The sequence below is a fragment of the Notolepis coatsorum genome (assembly GCF_963971535.1).
Source record: "Notolepis coatsorum genome assembly, chromosome: 20".
NCBI classification, from domain to species: Eukaryota; Metazoa; Chordata; class Actinopteri; order Aulopiformes; family Paralepididae; genus Notolepis; species Notolepis coatsorum.
The window spans coordinates 30,707,922-30,728,895 of record NC_140184.1 but is presented as its reverse complement, the minus strand read 5'-3'; the positions used below and the strand labels follow the sequence as shown (position 1 = coordinate 30,728,895).

Genomic DNA, 20,974 nt, shown 5'->3' with positions numbered 1-20,974 from the left:
TTGCTTCAATAAACTGCCAACCTGTGTGACCATGTGACTTTATCCAGGTCTCTCACACACACACACACACACACACACACACACACACACACACACACACACACACACACACACACACACACACACACACACACACACACACACACACACACACACGCACACACACACACACACACACACACACACAGCCGGTCTGCCACAATATATAGACTATTAATTTATTAATTATACATCCTGGGCATCACCACGATTGATTGCGTAGTAGGTGGTACTTTTGGTTGGCTTGAATGAAATGCTTTGGTGGTACAGTACTCAAAAAAGGTTGGGAACCACTGGTCTAGGCTACTGTCGCATGACTTATACATGTCAGGTATTTGTTTAGTAGCACAGCATTATTTGACTATTTTATATGTACAAGCAGTGAAAATAATAAAATAAATTATGCAAAAGAATCTGACATTTGGGAATATATCGGAAAATGTCAACAAAACCTGACCAATCAGCTTCATTAAATGCACAATTGTCATGTCTTTTGCTCATGTCTGACCTGCTTTTGGTCAGAATGCTTTCACACCTCAAAACAAACCGCTCCAGGGTTCACTTGGATCAGGCAGACTCAATCAGGCAGACCATAATTATGGCTGTGAATCCGAAAAACGAATAATGTAAATAAGCAAATAAAAAAAGAAAAAGAAAACAACTCTGGCCTGGTCTTGTGTACCTGGCGTCTCCACCCGCTGGTAGTGGTAGGGGTTGACGCACACCTCGTCCTTCTTGGTGTGGAAGGCATACTCGCACAGCTCCACAGCCCGCAGCTCGTGGTGGGACTGTAGGTCGGGCCAGCGCCACAGACGGCAGTAGATGACGTGGGGCAGGCCCTTCCTGTGGGACACCTGCAGACGACCGTCCAGAGACCTATAGGGATAGAGAGAGAGAGAGGGAAGAGGAGAGAAAGTGAGGGAGGGGATGGGAAAGAGGAGATGTATATTAAGAGTTGTTTGTTCATCACGCATAACTTTCTGTCAGACATGTTGATGATATAGACTCACACATTGATCTGAATGGAACAGAAACAGCTCAGCCTCTTGAGTACGGCTGGGAGGTATACTGTCATGGATCCATGCAAAGCGGTACGGATTTTTACAATACCGTTGCTCACGATATACAGTATACATATCACGAAAAACAATATACATACTGTATATTTTTAAGTTTATATATATATAAACATAAAAATTAAATAAAAGATTCCTTGCAGCAGTATTAAAAAGTTAAATAAAATAAAAATCACATTGTAATTTGTACTGGAAAACTATACCGTCCGTCACATACCATTATACCGTCAAAATATTATATTTATGATATGATATTTTGGGCATATCGCCCAGCCCTATGGTGACGTCTTTGTACTTGGTTTCATTGGTTAGCCCATGTGGTCAGAGGGCATTCCCACACAATCAATCAAGTACAATTAAAAAGAAAGAAGCGATCTTAGGCTTATTGGAGAAAGCAGTAACTGAGATGCATTTAGAGACGCTTGGGTGGCAGCTTAACTACTGAGGTTTGGTTTCACATGGCGTTGGGAGGGAGAAAGACTCTTGAAGACCTAAACATTCACTTCAGGGGGGCGGCTACGTGGCGTAGTGGGCAAGGCGCTCGCCACGAATGCAGAGACGCTGGGCTCGCCTGTTCGATCCCAGCGCTCCACATTGCTTTCAGTTTAGCTGGTCGTTCATACTAATACACATTGGCCGTATTAGGGGGTGGGAAACTGATGGGTGGGGATCGGGCGTTGTGGACAGCGACTCCTACAGGTCGGTTGGTGCGCCTGCGCAGTAGAATCAGGAAGTGTCGGGGGCAGCGTGAGCCTCCCACGCGTTACTCCTCGCCACTGAGAGATCGAGCTGCGCAGGTGAAAAGATGCGACTGCTGTTACCTCAAGTACCGGAGGGGACTTGTGCTATGTATGACTTAGTCCACATTGCAGCCGGCTTGTGGGAGGCAAGAAACAGCGTTCGTGACAGGGGAGGGTTGAATTGGATGATACGAAATTGGGATGGGAGAAAATATAGAAAATGGGAGAAAAAGTGGATAAAAAAAAAACATTCACTTCAGGGGCAAAAGTAAGGCTCCAGGAATCATATGCAAGGTGATCACATTACTGTAACTCGGAGTATGCATATTAGTGGAGGTTTCACGCGCGAAAGCTTCTCAACAAAAGGAAGGCCCATATCTCTGTCAGAACACTGCTCACCAGCTAGCTATGAACAGCCACGGCCCAGCAACGTGTCAGACAGTAAGAAGCACGGACTCTCATGGTAACTTCACAACAAACAAAAAAACATTCACTGCTTTACTGTCCAGTCAAATTAATGCCAAACTCACATGAGTAAAGCAACATTTCTCTTGCTGTTCTGTCTCAGCAGTACAGTGTACAGTGAGGGTGTGAGCGATATAAAGATATTATTCTTGGGTTTGACACGGCCACTTATTGTAGCAAACACGGATGTGTGCATTTGCTGGAGGCCTATTAAAAGGTGCTGTGAGTAGTATGTATTTGTTAAGATAAGTAAGTGGTCTACATGTTAAAATGATAGCTCTACATTCCAACAGCAATCACTGATATAGAGTGTTTGGTCAGTAACATGGGACTCCCAGTCCCTCCGCTCTGCAGTAAACAGAAAACACATTTTCTGGTCTCCCGTTCCCACTTTATCCAATCAGGAGACACTAAATGGTCTGACAAAAGATGATCCTGATTGGATATTTTCTTTATTTTCTGTTTACTGCAGAGAGGAGGGACTGGGAGACCCATGTACAGACCAAACACTCTATATCAGTGATGGCTGTCAAAACAAAGAAATACCACTTACAGCACCTTTAATAACAGTAGGGGTGAAGATATTGCAGCATCAAAAATACAGGAAGTGAAACTGCATATTAGTGCAACCAGCACTATGGGTTAAAACGGTAAGGGTTCAAATAATGTGTATCGATTCAAGACTGAACACAAATCTGATAATTGATTTCTCCTGAATTTAATGACATATCATTTGTATAAAAACAGTCAGTAATAAGATATTTTATTTGTATAACATGTTTAACTTAATGGTTTTAGGCAAAATAAAGAGGAGTACCGTTGGTTGTTTGACACTAGAGACGGGCAAGTTCTGAACCCACTGAGAAAATAAAAGCACTCATCCTACACAAGGGGGCAATGACCAACAACATACACGCACGCACGCACGGAAAGGAAAAGGCTTAGGCTAAAGCCCTTTAGAGAGAGGACTTGGATCAAAACAAGGCCATCTCCTGGCCAACTGGTGTGGCCTCAGTGAAGTATTATGACTCCATCTGGGTCACAGACATTGTGTGTGGAGCAGGGAGAGCGTGACACTTTAATTTTTCATATAGAAGCTTTCCACTGTCTTCATATTTCAAAGAGAGTGGGGGGGGGCTATTTTAAATGTAAATGCTGTCGGTGTGTGTCAGTAAAGCACACACACAGTTGAATGAAAGGGGGGGCGGGTGTTCAGAAGCTAGAACAAATGCACACTCCTATGCAGAGCAGCTTGTGAAACAGCTCTGCCCCAAGTGCCTCATGCCTGTAACAATTCCTGACCTCCGCGACCAAATTGGCTTGAAAGAAAATGTGTTTATAACTTTGAACCGCCTCGACTACTGCAACGCACTGCTTGCTGGCCTTCCGGCCACTGCCACCAAGCCTCTTCAACTCATTCAGAACGCAGCGGCCCGCCTGATCTCAAACCTACCGAAGTCAGCCCATGTCACCCCACTTCCTAGGGACCTGCACTGGCTCCCCATTGCTGCACGTATCCGCTTCAAGGCCCTCGACCTAGCATACCGTGCGGCAAAGGGAACCGCTCCCACCTACCTCCGGTCAATGGTCTCTAACTACACACCCTCAAGACCCCTACGCTCTGCATCTTCTGGCCACCTCAGACCCACCCCTATCCGAGCTCCGGGAGGGTCATCAAGGAAAAGCCGCCTATTCTCAGTCCTTGCCCCACAATGGTGGAACGAACTGCGCACCAGCGTTTCCGTTAGCCGGTAATTACCGGTATTTGACCGGCAAAATCTGTTTAAGTCCGACATATTTAATATCTCCGGTCTTAATGTCCGGTGAAAATAATTCCCTGAGTCTAAGCACAATTTGATTATTTGAATTGTATTAAAATAGGCTAAAATTAAATAGCCTATGCGATGAACGAAACGATCATTACATTTGTTTCCTCGTTGCTTCTAATAATGACAACGACGTCGTCAGCGAGAGCTTAGTGCTGGGTGTGCGAGTGCATGTGAAGCTGCAGAGCCAGAGAGGCAACAGCACAATGCAGTATTCCAGCAGTACTCCAATTCAGCCATTTTCAGCCAATGTTGGGTGGGGGGCGCTGCTGTGCGGTTCCCAGAAAAGAGCCAATAACAGCTAAATCAGCTTCTCTGCAGCGCCATACTCTTTGCAAATAAGTCGTTGCGAGGTGCAGCGCCATACTCTTTGCAAATAAGTCGTTGCGAGGTGGAGAGAGTCGTCACGCAAACCACGATAATGTTGCCGTCTCTCTGCTTTCTCAGTTCTTCGCTTGATATAATTAATACAAATGTCCAATATAACGGAATTCGTTAGCTCATAAAAATGTGATTATAACAGACTGCTGTTTAGTGTCGGACCGACTGCCCACAGATACGCGGTCTATTTTATTTCAAGTCAGCAGCAGCACGGAGTATCGAGGGACTTATTTTATTTGGAATATATTAATTAATGACTGTATACGCAAAAGTAGCCTAGTTTTAAGTAATAATATTATAAATCTACATGCCTTGAGGATGACATTCTTTATATAGCCTGCCTATCAATTGTTTTAAAACTCAATAAACTATGACCGGAATTAATCTCATTTGTCCGGTAGATTGAAATCTTGCAGGTCACGGAGACCGGCAACAATTTTTTCTAACGGAAACCCTGCTGCGCACCACAGTTAGGACAGCCGAAACCCGTCCAATCTTTCGCCGTCGACTAAAGACGCACTTCTTCAATCATTATCTGAAATGAAAAAATAAACATAAAAAAATCTAACCCTAACTAACCTTATTGTCATGCACTTGTCCTAATATACTAACCTACACTGTAGCACTCAACACTTTGATGAACATTGTTACTCAGCTGATAGATTTGTGCCCTTCCTGATGACTTGTCGTACAGAACTTGTAAGTCGCTTTGGATAAAAGCGTCAGCTAAATGACTAAATGTAAATGTAAATTAATTGCATGTACACATACAGAGAGTATCACAAATAACCAAATATTAAGCTTGTCTGGATATTTTTGGGTTATGCAGTGATATAGTTATCAGAAAAGTCATTCTTACTTTTAAGACTTATTTTCTGTATAAGGAAACCTTATCCATTGTCATTTCCATGGACACAGTGAATAAACAGACATGAAATCAAAAGATTTTTTATTTATTTATTTTTAAACAGATTTTCTGATCGTCTTATTTGCAAAGAAGGCCAACTGTGTAAGGGGAACAATTTATATAATATAATGTATTCAATATGTTAATGGTGACTTGGTGAAAACAAGGTTCACCGGTTAGTTTACTTCCTCTTTGTGGCAGAGAAATGTTTTGACAGTGGAACGCCCTCCAACTCTCTGCGTAGGAGTGTGGAACAAATCTTGTGGACGACGTGCATGAGTGCATGTGTCATGTGTGTGCATGTGAGTGCATGTGTGTGCATGTGCTGCCAATCAGTACCACAAAAACACAAGCCTAGTAATAAGTGATATTACGTAACAGTAACAACTAAACCTACTTAATATGAACAAGACCTCCTTCAATCCTACAAACCTCCGCTTTTCATCCTGCAGAAAACTGTCCACACTGAGGCCAAGGTCCCTTTTTATGAGCTCCCAATTGGCTGAAAATTAGGAAGTAGGCTGCTGTTTTGCCACAGTCTGTAAATGAGCAGCTATTTCCTGGGGCTTTGGCACATCAGCAAGTCCAATGTCCATCATGAAGAATTAAGGTTAATAGGGGTATGTGCAGTGAGTGTGCGTGTGCGTGCGTGCGTGCGTGTGTGTGTGTGTGTGTGTGTGTGCGCATTCATGGCCATGTCATATAGCGAGACTAGGGTGAGTTAATGTCACTGGTATGTGTCTGTGGCCCCTGCTGTTGAGTGGGTGTTTGGAGCTTTTAGGAGTGGGGTGGGCTGGGCTGAGAGCAGGGTGGGGGATGGGGGCGTCCTCAGTGACATTACTACCACCATGTTTCCTTTCCTAGTAGGGCTGATGACCCGATCACCATTTCTTTGGCCTTCGAAGCTTCAGCAGTAATTACAGTATCAGGAAATGATTGAGGCTTCATTCTTCCTGTGTGCACAGTTCCAACGTGGCGGGTAATTGAGTGCTATGTGGTAGATAGGTACATTAGATTCTGAACATTCTCATAACTCAAAATGTCCTCGTCTGCGAATAACTGATTTTCAAAAAGAATGTGAAAGAATTTTTATGAGCTATTTCTTAGGCTGATGTAGGCTAATGTTTGGAGTGGTAAAAAAATAAGCATTTGAATAGTGCTTTTGGCATCAATTACCATGGCAGCGATCTTAAGCTTCCAAGCATTTGGGTTCAGCCCTACTGCATAGTACTCCATTTGCAAAAACCCCTTCCATTCCTTCTATTGTACAAGACACACTAGGACCATTCCGGACACACAAAGACCAGTCCGGACACACAAGGACCATTCCGGACACACAAAGACCAGTCCGGACACACAACAAGGACCATTCCGGACACAAAAAGACCAGTCAGGACACACAACAAGGACCAGTCCGGACACACAAAGACCAGTCCGGACACAAAAAGACCAGTCCGGACACACAACAAGGACCAGTCCGGACACACAAAGACCAGTCCGGACACACAAAGACCAGTCCGGACACACAACAAGGACCAGTCCGGACACACAAAGACCAGTCCGGACACACAACAAGGACCAGTCCGGACACACAAAGACCAGTCCGGACACACAAAGACCAGTCCGGACACACAAAGACCAGTCCGGACACACAAAGACCAGTCCGGACACACAACAAGGACCAGTCCGGACACACAACAAGGACCAGTCCGGACACACAAAGACCAGTCCGGACACACAACAAGGACCAGTCCGGACACACAAAGACCAGTCCGGACACACAACAAGGACCAGTCCGGACACACAAAGACCAGTCCGGACACACAAAGACCAGTCCGGACACACAACAAGGACCAGTCCGGACACACAAAGACCAGTCCGGACACACAACAAGGACCAGTCCGGACACACAAAGACCAGTCCGGACACACAACAAGGACCAGTCCGGACACACAAAGACCAGTCCGGACACACACCATCTTCTCTTCCATCAGACCGAGTTTATTGGAGAGATTTACGACTGAGAACCTTGCAGAAAAACACTCCCCTAGCAGCCATAACTATTCCTACATGTCACCAAGCCTTGGCTGCACTACAACTGGTGTTGTCATGTTGTTTAGACGAGCCAGCCGAGTCAGCCTCAGACTCTTCAAATATGCTTTATGGGTATTTGGAGCGGTGGGCGCTTCAGCTATGTAGCAGGGGGAGGCAAAGAGGGAGGGTGTCTGACCCTAAACGCCCTGCTGAGAGGCACAGGAGGCCAGCCTGGCCAGGTGAGGTGAGGATAACCTTTTGTATGTGTGTGTATGTTTGTGTGCAGTGGGTGTGTGTGTGTGTGTGTGTGCTTCTGTACGGTACCCATGAAATGTCTTTAAAAAGAGATGTCAGAACTAATGTCAAAAGTGAAAGGGACAGATTGGTGTTATTGATTTGCCTTAGGGTGAATCGTGTGGACGTCATTACTGTGTTCCACACCCAAAGGCAGAAGCTGACCCCACATGTACGCACCCCTCCCCCAAACATGTGTGTGCGTGAGTGTGAGTGTACAGTGTGTGAGAGAGGGATACAATATCCATACTTGCGGGGGCTGGGCTGTGTGAAGGGGGGTTTCCACAATTGACCTTTCTTCCTTTGGAGGATCAAGAAAAGAGGGTGGGGCTTGAGATAGGTCAATTAGAGCTTGTTGATCGGTGTAGAGTGGTGTCAGAATGGGAAGAGGTTCTCAGATTTGCAGGATGGTGGGGTTGGGGTGTGTGGGTGTGTGTGTCCAGCTTATTCAGAAACTGACTCAGACAAGCCCAGCCTGAGCTTCACTAATCTGAGGGCAAAACAAACACTTTGAGGCACAACTGCATACACAGACACAGACAAAACACACCACATGCACACACGCACACGCACACACACACACACACACACACACACACACACACACACACACACACACACACACACACACACACACACACACACACACACACACACACACACACACACACATACACAGTGTCTAAACTGGCTATGGTCCAAACAGCACTGAACACACACAAACTAAACTCTCTGTGGACAGAGACCTTTTGCTAAACTCTCTGTGGACAGAGACCTTTTGCTAAACTCTCTGTGGACAGAGATCTTTTGCTAAACTCTCTGTGGACAGAGATCTTTTGCTAAACTCTCTGTGGACAGAGACCTTTTGCTAAACTCTCTGTGGACAGAGACCTTTTGCTAAACTCTCTGTGGACAGAGACCTTTTGCTAAACTCTCTGTGGACAGAGACCTTTTGCTAAACTCAGTCAGTCCCAGGTCATGAGTTCATGTCTACAACAAGTATAAATTCAAATTAACTGAAGCACGACATTGATCAAGAAACTTACGATGATGGATAAATAGTTTGTAAAGATCAGAATAAAAATGCCTTCAAAATGTGGACAACAAAATGGAAAGAAGCAGGGAGGATAACAGTAGGGAAAGCAGACGACAGATAAAGCAAGGGAATAGTGCTCCTGGACAATAGGGATGACAGACTGTCTCAATAGCTCAGGGCAGCTCAAAAGTGTCTGCGACCTGCCTGCCCCTCTCTCTCTCTCTCTCTCTCTCTCTCTCTCTCGCCGTCTGTCCTGCCCCCCCCCCCCCTCCCGGCCAGACTGCCCTCCCCCCTCCATTTCAACAGGAGGGGGCTGAAACAGGTCTTTTGTGCCTCTCGTAAAAGTCTGCGGCAAAGTGTCGAAGGTTGCAGCGGCCTTTTGTGTTCTTCTGCTGAACAGCAGTCTTTCAGCAACATTATATTCAACAGTCAAAAAAAACGCTCACCGAGGTAGGAGGAGCTTCTTGAACCTGTTGGTAAGGCAACCTGGTTAACCGACCGCAGTCAATAGAGCTGGTATCAATATACACACTAGAGTGAAGTCAGCGTCAAGGGGGGGAGAAACTTTTTGAAAAATGTAAAATATAACCAAAACTATTTCTAAATCTTGTTTAAGTGCATACCAGCAGTGGACCAACCCACACAGAAAAACACACACACACACACACACACACACACACACACACACACACACACACACACACACACACACACACACACACACACACACACACACACACACACACTTCCCTCCCTCTCTCTCTCTCTCTCTCTCTCTCTCTCTCTCTCTCTCTCTCTCTCTCTCTCTCGCTGGAAAAGCCATCACACACACACACACACACACACTTCCCTCTCTCTCTCTCTCTCTCTCTCTCTCTCTCTCTCTCTCTCTCTCTCTCTCTCTCTCTCTCTCTCTCTCTCTCTCTCTCTCTCTCTCTCTCTCTCGCTGGAAAAGCCATCAGACTCTCTTTCTTGAATGGGGGGAGGGGGGGGGCTAAAGGGAACCAGGAATAGAGGGATTGAGTTTGATTAGGGGCCCGCAGGTGATATCATGGATGCCTGAATCAGAGAGGAGGGTCACAGCAGCACAGCCAGACCAAGATCTGATTTGAATGGAAACGTTGTACGTTTAAATAACATTGAACAAGACCTGCCGGCCCTTCTTAATCTTCATGACTTAAAACTCCTGTGTTTCACATTTCGCTTCAGCAAAATGTGGGCTTTTGTTTTCTTTTGTTTATTATTATATCAAGTTGTGGAGACTGTGCCTCTCAACCATTCTCATTATTGTGGAGCCTGTGCCTCTCAACCGTTCTCATTATTGTGGAGCCTGTGCCTCTCAACCGTTCTCATTATTGTGGAGACTGTGCCTCTCAACCGTTCTCATTATTGTGGAGCCTGTGCCTCTCAACCGTTCTCATTATTGTGGAGACTGTGCGTCTCAAAACATTGTCATTGTTGCTCTAAACGTTTCAAAATAAAGAAACAGTATTTTTGTTGAGAAAGAGCAACCATCGTTTCCGCATCTTCCTTCTATTCTGCATTTGGGTCCAGCACACCTACCTGAACCGTTGCAGGCTTTACAAATAAATATGATTTGATTTAGAAAAATGGACATAGCCCAGTTAAAGAATAGAATGACCCTCCCTTCTTGACAGCCAATCAGATCTCAAATCGGTGAATTACAGGTGTGAAATCTCCAATCACAAAAAACAACAAGTGTCACATGGGTTGGTAGAAGGCGAAGAAGTTTAAAGATAAAATCCTGCAACATACCAAGAGGAGCACCGAACATTGAAGTGGTAGGCGCTCTTTTTAAAATCAAAAGAACTGCTTGCACTACCGAATATAAATCGACCCTGAGCCCCCCCTATCCAGGCTTCCAACATCAGAACAGGACATCGATTATTTCCTGAGCTGATGGTCAGAGGGCTGGACTACGGGCCAGATATTAATTTATTGGGCTGAGTGAGGGCAGCAAACTGAACTGATGGCCAGACCTAGAAAATAACTAGACTGTGCAAACAGTGATTCAGGGCCATCCTGTGCAGGCTCAGAATAAAACACGAGGATACACACGAGATCACAAGACAAGCATGGCACTATGAGACACCCCTCGAGTTGCTCTGCTAACGGCCACACGCATGAAGCCACTTTGGAAATCAAGCTTATGCGTCTTCAAATTGTGTGGTGTGCCTTGTGAAGTCTAGAAGAAGAACGTATTTACACATGGTTAAATTAAATAGCTGAGGGAAATGCCACTCAATTTAAGGATTCATGTAAACCCATGCATTTGTGAATGGGGAACAACTATCCCAAACCAACACTTCTTTGATGTCAAACCAATGAATGTAGCTATTCCACTGACGTTTTTAGAATAGAATAGACTAGAACAGAATGAATCTTTCGAACATGTAACAAATAATAAAAGAACAAAAACACACGAATAAAGAATAACCAATCAAATTAACAGTAAACATATAAAGCAAATTCTCTTTTCCGAAAAGGAGTAGGAATAAGTATACACTTATATGTTCCTACCACCTTTCTTATAACTTAAATAATGAACTTCATGTTCAACACCAGCTACACTTAAGACACATCGTCACTGGGTGTAAAGTGAGCCTCTCCCAAGGACAGTACACCTGGAGACACAAGTGCTCAAATGGCTGGCAGCGACACTGGAAAGCAGAACAACCAACAATGCCTTGCCGCCCAGGAAGGGAAGGGGAACAAAGACAACGGAAGATTCCACCTAGGGCCAGGTTTGGACAGCTGGAGGCAGCCCGGGACTGGCAGATGCAGGTGGACGTGGGCCAACGGCTCACAGTTCCATCAGAGATAGCCATCACCAACTTGGGACCTGATCTGGTCCTGTGGTCCGATTCTCAGCGCATGGTGTACTGTGTGGAACTCACAGTTCCTTGGGAGGACGCTGTGCAGGAAGCCTTTGAAAGAAAGAAACTATGCTACGCAGAGCTTGCAACTGAGGCAGAACATAGATGATGAACGTAGGAGCCCACTAGACAATCCCAATGACATGTCTGCCAAGCCTTTCTCAACATCGGAGTAGTGTATACGTCAGTGCTTAAACCATCCATCAACACTGGGAGTTCAGGAGTTTTAGAGGTGGCACTTTGTATTTTAACATCCTGTGTATTTGAAATAAAAAATAAGTACCATCAAGATCATCATATCCAACTTAAATATTAATTTTTTTTTCCTTTTTTTTTTTTTTTTAAATCAAATATAACTTAAAATAATGACCTTACTGTTTATCAACATTACACATACATAGACATTGTCTTCTACACAGTAGGAAGTGTCTGTTGCTAGGTAACCGTCCATCTGCTTGTTTGCATCTGTTCACTATAATGAAAACATTGGTTCCTCCTGCATAGAACGATAGTGCTGCCATCGAATGTTAACGGCCCTATAGTACATGTTGAGAGACAAGCCGCAGGTCGTTTATGATCAGTCGGACATTGGACCGAGATGTCAACCAACAAGATTTCCAATTGAGGGACACTGGGTGGGGACACAAGGTCTACCCGGACTACATACAATATTATAATGAGTCTCCTATGACAGGGTTACAGGTCGTTGTAGCGTGGGAGTTGCATCTCTGTGAGTGCCATTCTAGTTATTCTTTCATCAACATGGCCAAGTTCTGGCCCGAAAGCATCAATGATTGACTTGTTTATTAGCCCGATGTGACTTCTTGTTGACCCTGGCCCTCATTTAGACTACAGCACCACCCTGTAGTCCTCTTAACTCTTTGTCCAACTGCTGTATCTTATCCCATATTCCACTTCTGAAATAAAATAAAATAGGCTTACTCCCTTCATCCCTTGTATTGATTTGGATGGGTTCACAATTTCACATCCTTGTTTAAACACTCGTCTTTCAACTTGGGCTGTTTTCCTACACATATCCAGCAGCAGTCTAGCACTAGTAGCAGTAGTGGTAGTGGTGGCCAGTGGCGCACAAAGGCAGGCTTGTTGTCTGGTGCGCGCGTGTGTGCTCCCCCGCAGATAGTGAGACAGCCAGGGCCAAGTCAAGGCAGAGAGTCTCACCCCCTCCACCCCTGGAGCAGCCGCAAACCAAACAGCAGCCCACGCCCTCCCCAAGGCCCCAACAGGCAGGGAGAGCATTCCTCTGAGCTGACTAACACACACACACACAACACACACGCACGCACACACACACCTACACACACATTTCTTTCTTTTTTTCCAAAAACATTTAAAATCTTTGGAGGGAGAAAAGAAAACGTGGGTTTGAAAATGGAAACATTTGATTAGATATTAGACTGTATGTTCCCATAGACACACAATTACATTTCCAGTGTGACTCATAACATTATAGCCTCAACAGTGGCTATTTCTGTCTGTAATCATGTTTAGGCCATAATGTTAAAAGGTAATCAATTATGGCAATAGGGCTGGGAGGGAGGTATTGAATATCATGGTATAGTCATGCAAAAGGTATGGATAATACTACACCATCTAGGGCCAGGCTATACACAAATGGTAAATGTATACATATATTTTCTTTAAGTTGATCTAAAAGATTTTCCTTTCACCAGTATTGTAAAGATTAGTACTCTTTTGAATGAAAAAGCACCAATTGGCAATTGTTCATATGATACCGTGAAATATTTATAGTTATACCATGAAAAAAAGTGATATTATTTTATGACCATATCATCCTGCCCTAGATCCCAGCATGGCCTGTGTCAGCAGATGTTACCTCTTGCGTCATTTCTTCATTCCTCAGGCGCAGGCTGCACTGCTGCAATGCAGATCCACTACTTTTACTTTGAAATCAGAATGCAATATTGGTAGGGATGGGTACCGAATTAGGTACTTTTAAAGGTACCTACCGAATCACGTCGGTACTACCGAGTACCGATTCACGTGAGATCCATCGGTGTCAGATTTATATATATATACGTTTATCTTTCTTTCTTTTTTTTGCTTTTTTTTCTTTCTCACGTCAACGTTCACACGCACAATATAGGCTTACCTAGGATTTGACTTGATTCAACAACAAAGCAGTCGGGGCAATGGCAAGCCGAAAACGGTCGAAAGTGTGGTTATTTGAAGTTTGGATATTTTTAGTTTTTTTCACAACTGCGGTAGGTAGATTACATTTTTAGAGACTAAAGTACAGAACAAAGGTACCGTTGGGTACCGGTATCGATTCGTATCGGTTCAAATGTGAACGGTACCCATCCCTAAATATTGGTCATGACATGAGGCCAGGTTCCCACAATTTAACAGCATGTTTTTGTCAACATTGCCATAAGGAACCTTTATGAAACAATTATCTCAGGCCATACTTTCATTAAGTTGAGGCTTTATGCTGCATTAAGTAAAAGGTGCCCTCTGCATCAATTATGGTTTGACGGACGACAAGCCAATGATACTTGAATTTTGATTATGTTCTAAGTAGGACCGGGCAATACTTTAGAATTACGCTATTGTGGCGGCTAAGTGGCGCAGTGGGCAAGGCGCTCGCCACTAACGCAGGATATGCTGGGTTCGAGCCCAGCTCTCGGCGTTGCTACCAGCTTGGCTGGCCGTTCATACTAACACAATTGGCAGTGTTAGGGGTGGGAAAGCTGGTGGGTGGGGATCGGACGTTGTGGACAGCTACTCCTACAGCGCCTGTACAGCAGAATCAAGAAGCGACGGGGGCAGCGTGAGCCTCCCACGCGTTACTCCTCGCCACTGAGAGATCACGCTGTCTGGTGAAAAGATGCGACAGCTGCCTCCTCGTGTACTGGAGGGGACACGTGATGCAAGGCTTGGTCCTCACTGCAGCCGACCACTGGGAGGCATGGTCTAACAACGTTCGAGACAGGGGAGGGCAGAATTGAAGGGAGAATTGGCGAGGCAAAATTGGGATGGGAGAAAAATTGAAAAATAAGGAGAAAAAGTGGATAAAAAAAATAAAGAATTACGCTATTGTACATATTATGTACTTATTATGATATTGTGTATAATGATGTTGTCTAAATCAATAATAATCAAATGTAAGCCTAACTAAAATATGAGAACTGGAATATTTGAGGGAATATAATTTTTTTTTTATTCCAGGGTTGTTATTAGATTATAGATTATAACCTAGTTCAAAGAGAGCGTGGAGTTTCAAACAAGTTCAAACTTGACAGTTTGGTTCCATCAAACCAGGAGATGTAGAACACCTTACCTCGCTCAGTCAGACATACCTGTATATTATTCCCTTTCCTTTCCAGAAGGCAAATGGAACAATGGGAGCAGTTCAGCACCCTCCTGTACCAGAGAGAGCACTTTACTACTGTAATTACAGAGCCAGACACACACACAGACAGCATACATAAACTCTCATTGACCCAGCCTGTATCATATATCGCTGAGGAACAATGATGTCTCGGACGGCTCAAATGTGTACCTTGAAATGCAAATGCAAACTGTGTGTGTGTGTGTGTGTGTGTGTGTGTGTGTGTGTGTGTGTGTGTGTGTGCGTGCGTGCGTGCGTGCGTGCGTGCGTGCGTGCGTGCGTGCGTACGTGCGTGCGTGCGTGCGTACATGCGTGCGTGCGTACGTGCGTGCGTGCGTGCGTACATGCGTGCGTACGTGCGTGCGTGCGTGCGTACATGCGTGCGTGCGTGCGTGCCATGCATGGTGGCTGATGTCGTTTTATGAATGGATGAATGGCCAACGTATATGACACAGGACATGTCAAAAGAAAACTCCCGTAATGGAAACTGGATGGAGGAACCTTCAGATCGGAGGACACACATAGCCAGTCACACACACACACACACACACATACACACAGTGTGTGTGAGTTCAGACAAGAGTTCAGACAAACACACATGCACAAACACAGGATGCACGCACACACACACACACACACACACACACACACACACACAGCTACTGCTGCACAGGATGTTTGATGGCCGTGTAAGCTTGTGTGTGTGTGTGCGTGTTTTTCTGCAGGTGGAGGAGGAAGGGCAGGTGCAAACGTTGTGGATTTCCTTCACACAAAAAAGTGTGTGTGTGTGTGTGTGTGTGTGTGTGTGTGTGTGTGTGTGTGTGTGTGTGTGTGTGTGTGTGTGTGTGTGTGTGTGTGTGTGTGTGTGTGTGTGTGTGTGTGTGTGTGTGTGTGTGTGTGTGTGTGTGTGTGTGTGTGTGTGTGTCTGTGTGTGTGTGTGTGTGTGTGTGTGTGTGTGTGTGTGTGTGTGTGTGTGTGTGTGTGTGTGTGTGTGTGTGTGTGTGTGTGTGTGTGTGTGTGTGTGTGTGTGTGTGTTTAGCAGACACTCTTCCACTCATGTTGTACCGCACTTGTCTCCCAGACCCGGCGTGGCTGGAAGACTAACCAGTTCTATCACTGTCTTATCAGCTGCTCTGAGTCCCTGCCACGCGAACCACAGCCTGCAGCTGCCAGCTACCAGGGAATCCAACGCACTGACTCCACTGTGCCAAATATATAAAGACGTTCCTTCTGTCTCTCACCTTCCTCTCTTCTTAAGAGTTCACCCTCAATGCTCTAATCTCTTTTTTGTTTAATTTAAAAAGAGAGTCTACTCCAGGGTTTTCTCCAACTTTTTTATACCACGACCCCATTTTATTTAGAAACATTTTTGGCGACCCCACACTTATTGTATCGCGTAGTTTCAACGTGGAATTAAGGAATATCAAAATAAAAGCACACGTTGTTGAACTTGATCATGCATATTTATTAGGAAATTGTATTACAGCACTATGTTGTCAATACACATTTATAAAATGAGGCATATTTAGGAAAAATATGTTGCCAGAACATAAAGAAATATATATATATATATATTATTTCATTTTTTTTACTTGCCAATGTGCAACCCCACTGTCACCTACAGTACCCACGACCCCACTTTGGGTCGCGACCCGTAGTTTGAGAACCGCTGGTCTACTCTATGGATTCTTTGAGACAGTAGAACTGTCAGAGTAGGGCAGAGCTTTCAGGCAGTAGTAGAAGTGACGTATCACAACTCTGTCAGGGAGCTTTGCTTGCTCAGATGTTCCATCATTTAAAAGGTGCTATTTGTAAGATGTTCAATCATTTGGAATGAGGAACCATGTTAAAAATAAATAAATAAACTCCATTGTATGCTAGTTACAAATCTTACAAATAGCACCTTTAACTCAGAAAGTCTAGACTTACACTATAATAAAGTACGGTGCAAGGAGGACGGCATGTGAAAGGGCACGTTCTAAAGTTCTGCTTCCCATTTAGTGCACTTGTTGCAATGTAAAAGAGTCACACGGCTACCACACCGTTCATACTTCATCTGAGGAATACATTGTTTATTGTTGTGCATTAGCAAACATATACGAATCTGTCATATACAAATTAGACAAGTAATCATTATTGTGGCTCATCAGAGCAGTCGTCTGGTAATCTGGTGGTTCCCGGTTCGATTCCTGCTCCTCCTGGGCAGCGTGTCGAAGTGTCCTTGAGCAAGACACTTACAACCCCTAATTGCTCCCGATGAGCAGGTTGGCACCTTGCATGGTTGCCTCCACCATCGGTGTGTGAATGTGTGAGTGAATGGGTGAATGTGAGGAACAAATTGTAAAGCGCTTTGGATAAAAGCTCTATATAGATGCAGCCATTTATACCCATGTCCATGATCCCTAATTTAATTTCCCTCACTCACTTTCTTTATTCACACAGTATCTCCCTTTCTCTAATGTATGGCTGTCCCTGAAACACTCTTAGCTCACCAATAGTTGTAGCATTTCGAGATCCAATTTTCAAAATTCTTGGACATTCAGATTTCCATTTTTCTTTCTTTTTAAGTATAATTGTTCAGAAATCAGAATGTTTTCATGGTTGTTCCTCCACGCCTTATCTTAGCCTTACACTTACAGGTATTACAAATTACCAGCTTGGTGAACTTCCACACTGACAACAACATGTTGTGTGCGAGTGTGTCTGTGATGTTACGGTCTGTGATGTTACGGTCTGTGACGTTACTGTCTGTGAAGTTACTATCTGTGAAGTTACTATCTGTGAAGTTAATGTCTGTGACGTTACTATCTGTGGTGTTACGGTCTGTGACGTTACTGTCTGTGACGTTACTGTCTGTGATGTTACGGTCTGTGGTGTTACAGTCTGTGACGTTACTGTCTGTGATGTTATGGTCTGTGGTGTTACAGTCTGTGACGTTAATGTCTGTGGTGTTATGGTCTGTGGTGTTACAGTCTGTGACGTTACTGTCTGTGATGTTATGGTCTGTGGTGTTACTGTCTGTGATGTTACGGTCTGTGGTGTTACAGTCTGTGACGTTAATGTCTGTGGTGTTATGGTCTGTGGTGTTACAGTCTGTGACGTTACTGTCTGTGATGTTATGGTCTGTGGTGGTACAGTCTGTGACGTTACTGTCTGTGGTGTTATGGTCTGTGGTGGTACAGTCTGTGACGTTACTGTCTGTGGTAGGGATGCACCGAAAATTCGGCCACCAAAAATTATCGGCCGAAAATGGCTAAAAAGGCTAGGTTTTAGCACCGAAAATATATCACAGAATGTCAAAGAACAGGGATACGTGACGTTCGTAACCGAAAGTGTTGTTGTGATGACGTAATCAAAACACGCAACGTGTAACGTGAGCAGCTTGGCAGCTCTTCCTGCGTTCTGCAGCCTGTGATAACTAACTCCTCTTGGGAGTTGCGCTGTTTCTATGTAAACTCCGCAACCGCGAGCAACGCATCCCATAAATGTGTCTTTAACATGTGTTATATCCTCGCCATTACTATATGCCCGTTGCGGTTAAAACATTTTGAACTAACGTTAGCGTTAAGCTAACGCTTCCATTCCTCTTTGACCCGTCTCTCGTAAGCTACGTCATCCCCCGCTAAGAGTCATTGGAGATGTAGTAAATACAACAGTCCTGTGTGTGTGTCTTTATGCAGATCATTATGCAGTTTTAAAGCACCTTGGCTTTGTTCTGAATGCACTTTGTTGTAGTTATCCTACAGAGAAAAAAAAATGCACTTGACTTTAATGCACATTTTGTTGTATGCAACGAGAAAATGTTTAAATTGTACAATCTTTCAGCAGTCAGTCTGGAATTAATGTATGCATTCAAAAGTGCTGAATAAATGTTTTATGGGCCCATAATAGTGATTATTAATATTATTTAAGTTAAGTTTTGCCATAATCATGTCTTTTGCCATAATCAGGTACAGATACAGCTGGGAAAAGTCCAGGAACAGCTGTTTGCCTGCTGTTATGACGTCGCTTGGCATGGTTAATGTTAACAATGACCAGCGGGGGCGCTCTCATACAGCTGGTGACAACTGCCCGACGCGCCGGCTTTTGTTCATTCATTGGAGGAGCTCCGCGCTGGACTAAGCTCGAGTTCCATTCAATTCCATTACAGCTGGTGACTTCATTCATAGGATGCTACAACGTCCTAGAGTATGTCTACAGACTGCATGAATGAATGTTGCTGAATTAAAGAATGAATAAGTTAAACGTGTCAATTCAGCAGTCAAAGTGTATAATATTAAAACGTGTCAAATCTAACTTCATTAGATGGCCGACGTACGGCTCTCTTGTCCATTCATTTCATCAAAAGAAAGCGTTAGTGTAATGCTTCTTGGTAACAATAAGTTTGTGTACGCAATGTTGCTGAATAAAATAATGAAACCGTTAAGACCTGTCGAATTAGCAGTGGAGGTGCCAGGTGGGCTCTATTTATAATGATATATTTTGTCTAGTACCGTGGTCTAGTGGTTTATCCCCATTCCTTTCAAGCCGACGCCCGGGGTTTGATTCCCAGCCCTTTCTAATATTTATATTTTTTTTTATTATTTATAAAATTAAATTGCCCGCAACGATGTGCATAATACAATAGTAATAATATATAATAAGAATCCAACCAATAGAGCGACATTGTGCAATAAACAAGTAAACAAAGTAGGGCATATCGGCATTTGTACATGAGTTAAGAGTGTTCTCACGTCGCGTCATCAAACCGGAAGTCGGCCATCTTGGCGATAAACTTGGATGTAAACAACGCGTGATTGCATCGAACTAGCAACTCTTCAAGTTCATTTTTGCTCAAAATGGTCAATTATTGCCGTGTTCTTGGCTGTACTAATAGGTCGGATAGGGAAAAGCATTTGGAGTTCTTCAGATTGCCAATTGTCATCACAAATCAAGGAGAAGAGGGCAAACAATTGTCTCAGGAAAGGAGACGTTTGTGGTTGGCCAAACTGAACCAGGATTTCCATGGCAAGACTCTTGTCAACATTCGAGTTTGTTCTGCGCATTTCTTGTCAGGTAATGTGAAATATATTCTTGGCTGGATATGATTGTTATCTCATTTCATAACCTACTACAGTAGTAGTGTAAGACTCAGTTTACGTTATGGTAACGTTACGTCAGGTAACGTTATGTGAAATATTAATAACAGCAACTATCATTTTACAGTGGAATAGTATGATGCTGGATATGATTGTTATCTCATTTCATAACCTACTACAGTAGTAGTGTAAGACTCAGTTTACGTTATGGTAACGTTACGTCAGGTAACGTTATGTGAAATATTAATAACAGCAACTATCATTTTACAGTGGAATAGTATGAGGCTGGATATGATTCTTATCTCATTTCATAACCTACTACAGTGTAAGACTCCGTTTCTGTAAATGTTCCTAAAATGTAGTGTCAAAACAAAGTGTTTCTTGTCAGGTAACGTTATGTGAAATATTAATAACAGCGACTATCATTTTACAGTGGAATAGTATGAGGCTGGATATGATTCTTATCTCATTTCATAACCTACTACAGTAGTAGTGTAAGACTCAGTTTACGTTATGGTAACGTTACGTCAGGTAACGTTATGTGAAATATTAATAACAGCAACTATCATTTTACAGTGGAATAGTATGATGCTGGATATGATTCTTATCTCATTTCATAACCTACTACAGTGTAAGACTCCGTTTCTGTAAATGTTCCTAAAATGTAGTGTCAAAACAAAGTGTTTCTTGTCAGGTAACGTTATGTGAAATATTAATAACAGCGACTATCATTTTACAGTGGAATAGTATGAGGCTGGATATGATTCTTATCTCATTTCATAACCTACTACAGTGTAAGACTCCGTTTCTGTAAATGTTCCTAAAATGTAG

General features: G+C 43.7%; 1 protein-coding gene across 2 annotated transcripts in view; it reads right to left on the bottom strand.

The window, feature by feature from the left end:
- The window catches only part of LOC311247067 (mothers against decapentaplegic homolog 3), a 76,734-nt gene that overhangs the window by 39,132 nt on the left and 16,628 nt on the right, over nucleotides 1–20,974 (bottom strand). For both annotated transcript variants that reach the window (XM_084337367.1, XM_084337368.1), the window contains exon 2: nucleotides 722–915. In XM_084337367.1, the coding sequence (XP_084193493.1) occupies nucleotides 722–915 (194 nt within the window). The remainder of the gene's footprint in view (nucleotides 1–721; nucleotides 916–20,974) is intronic.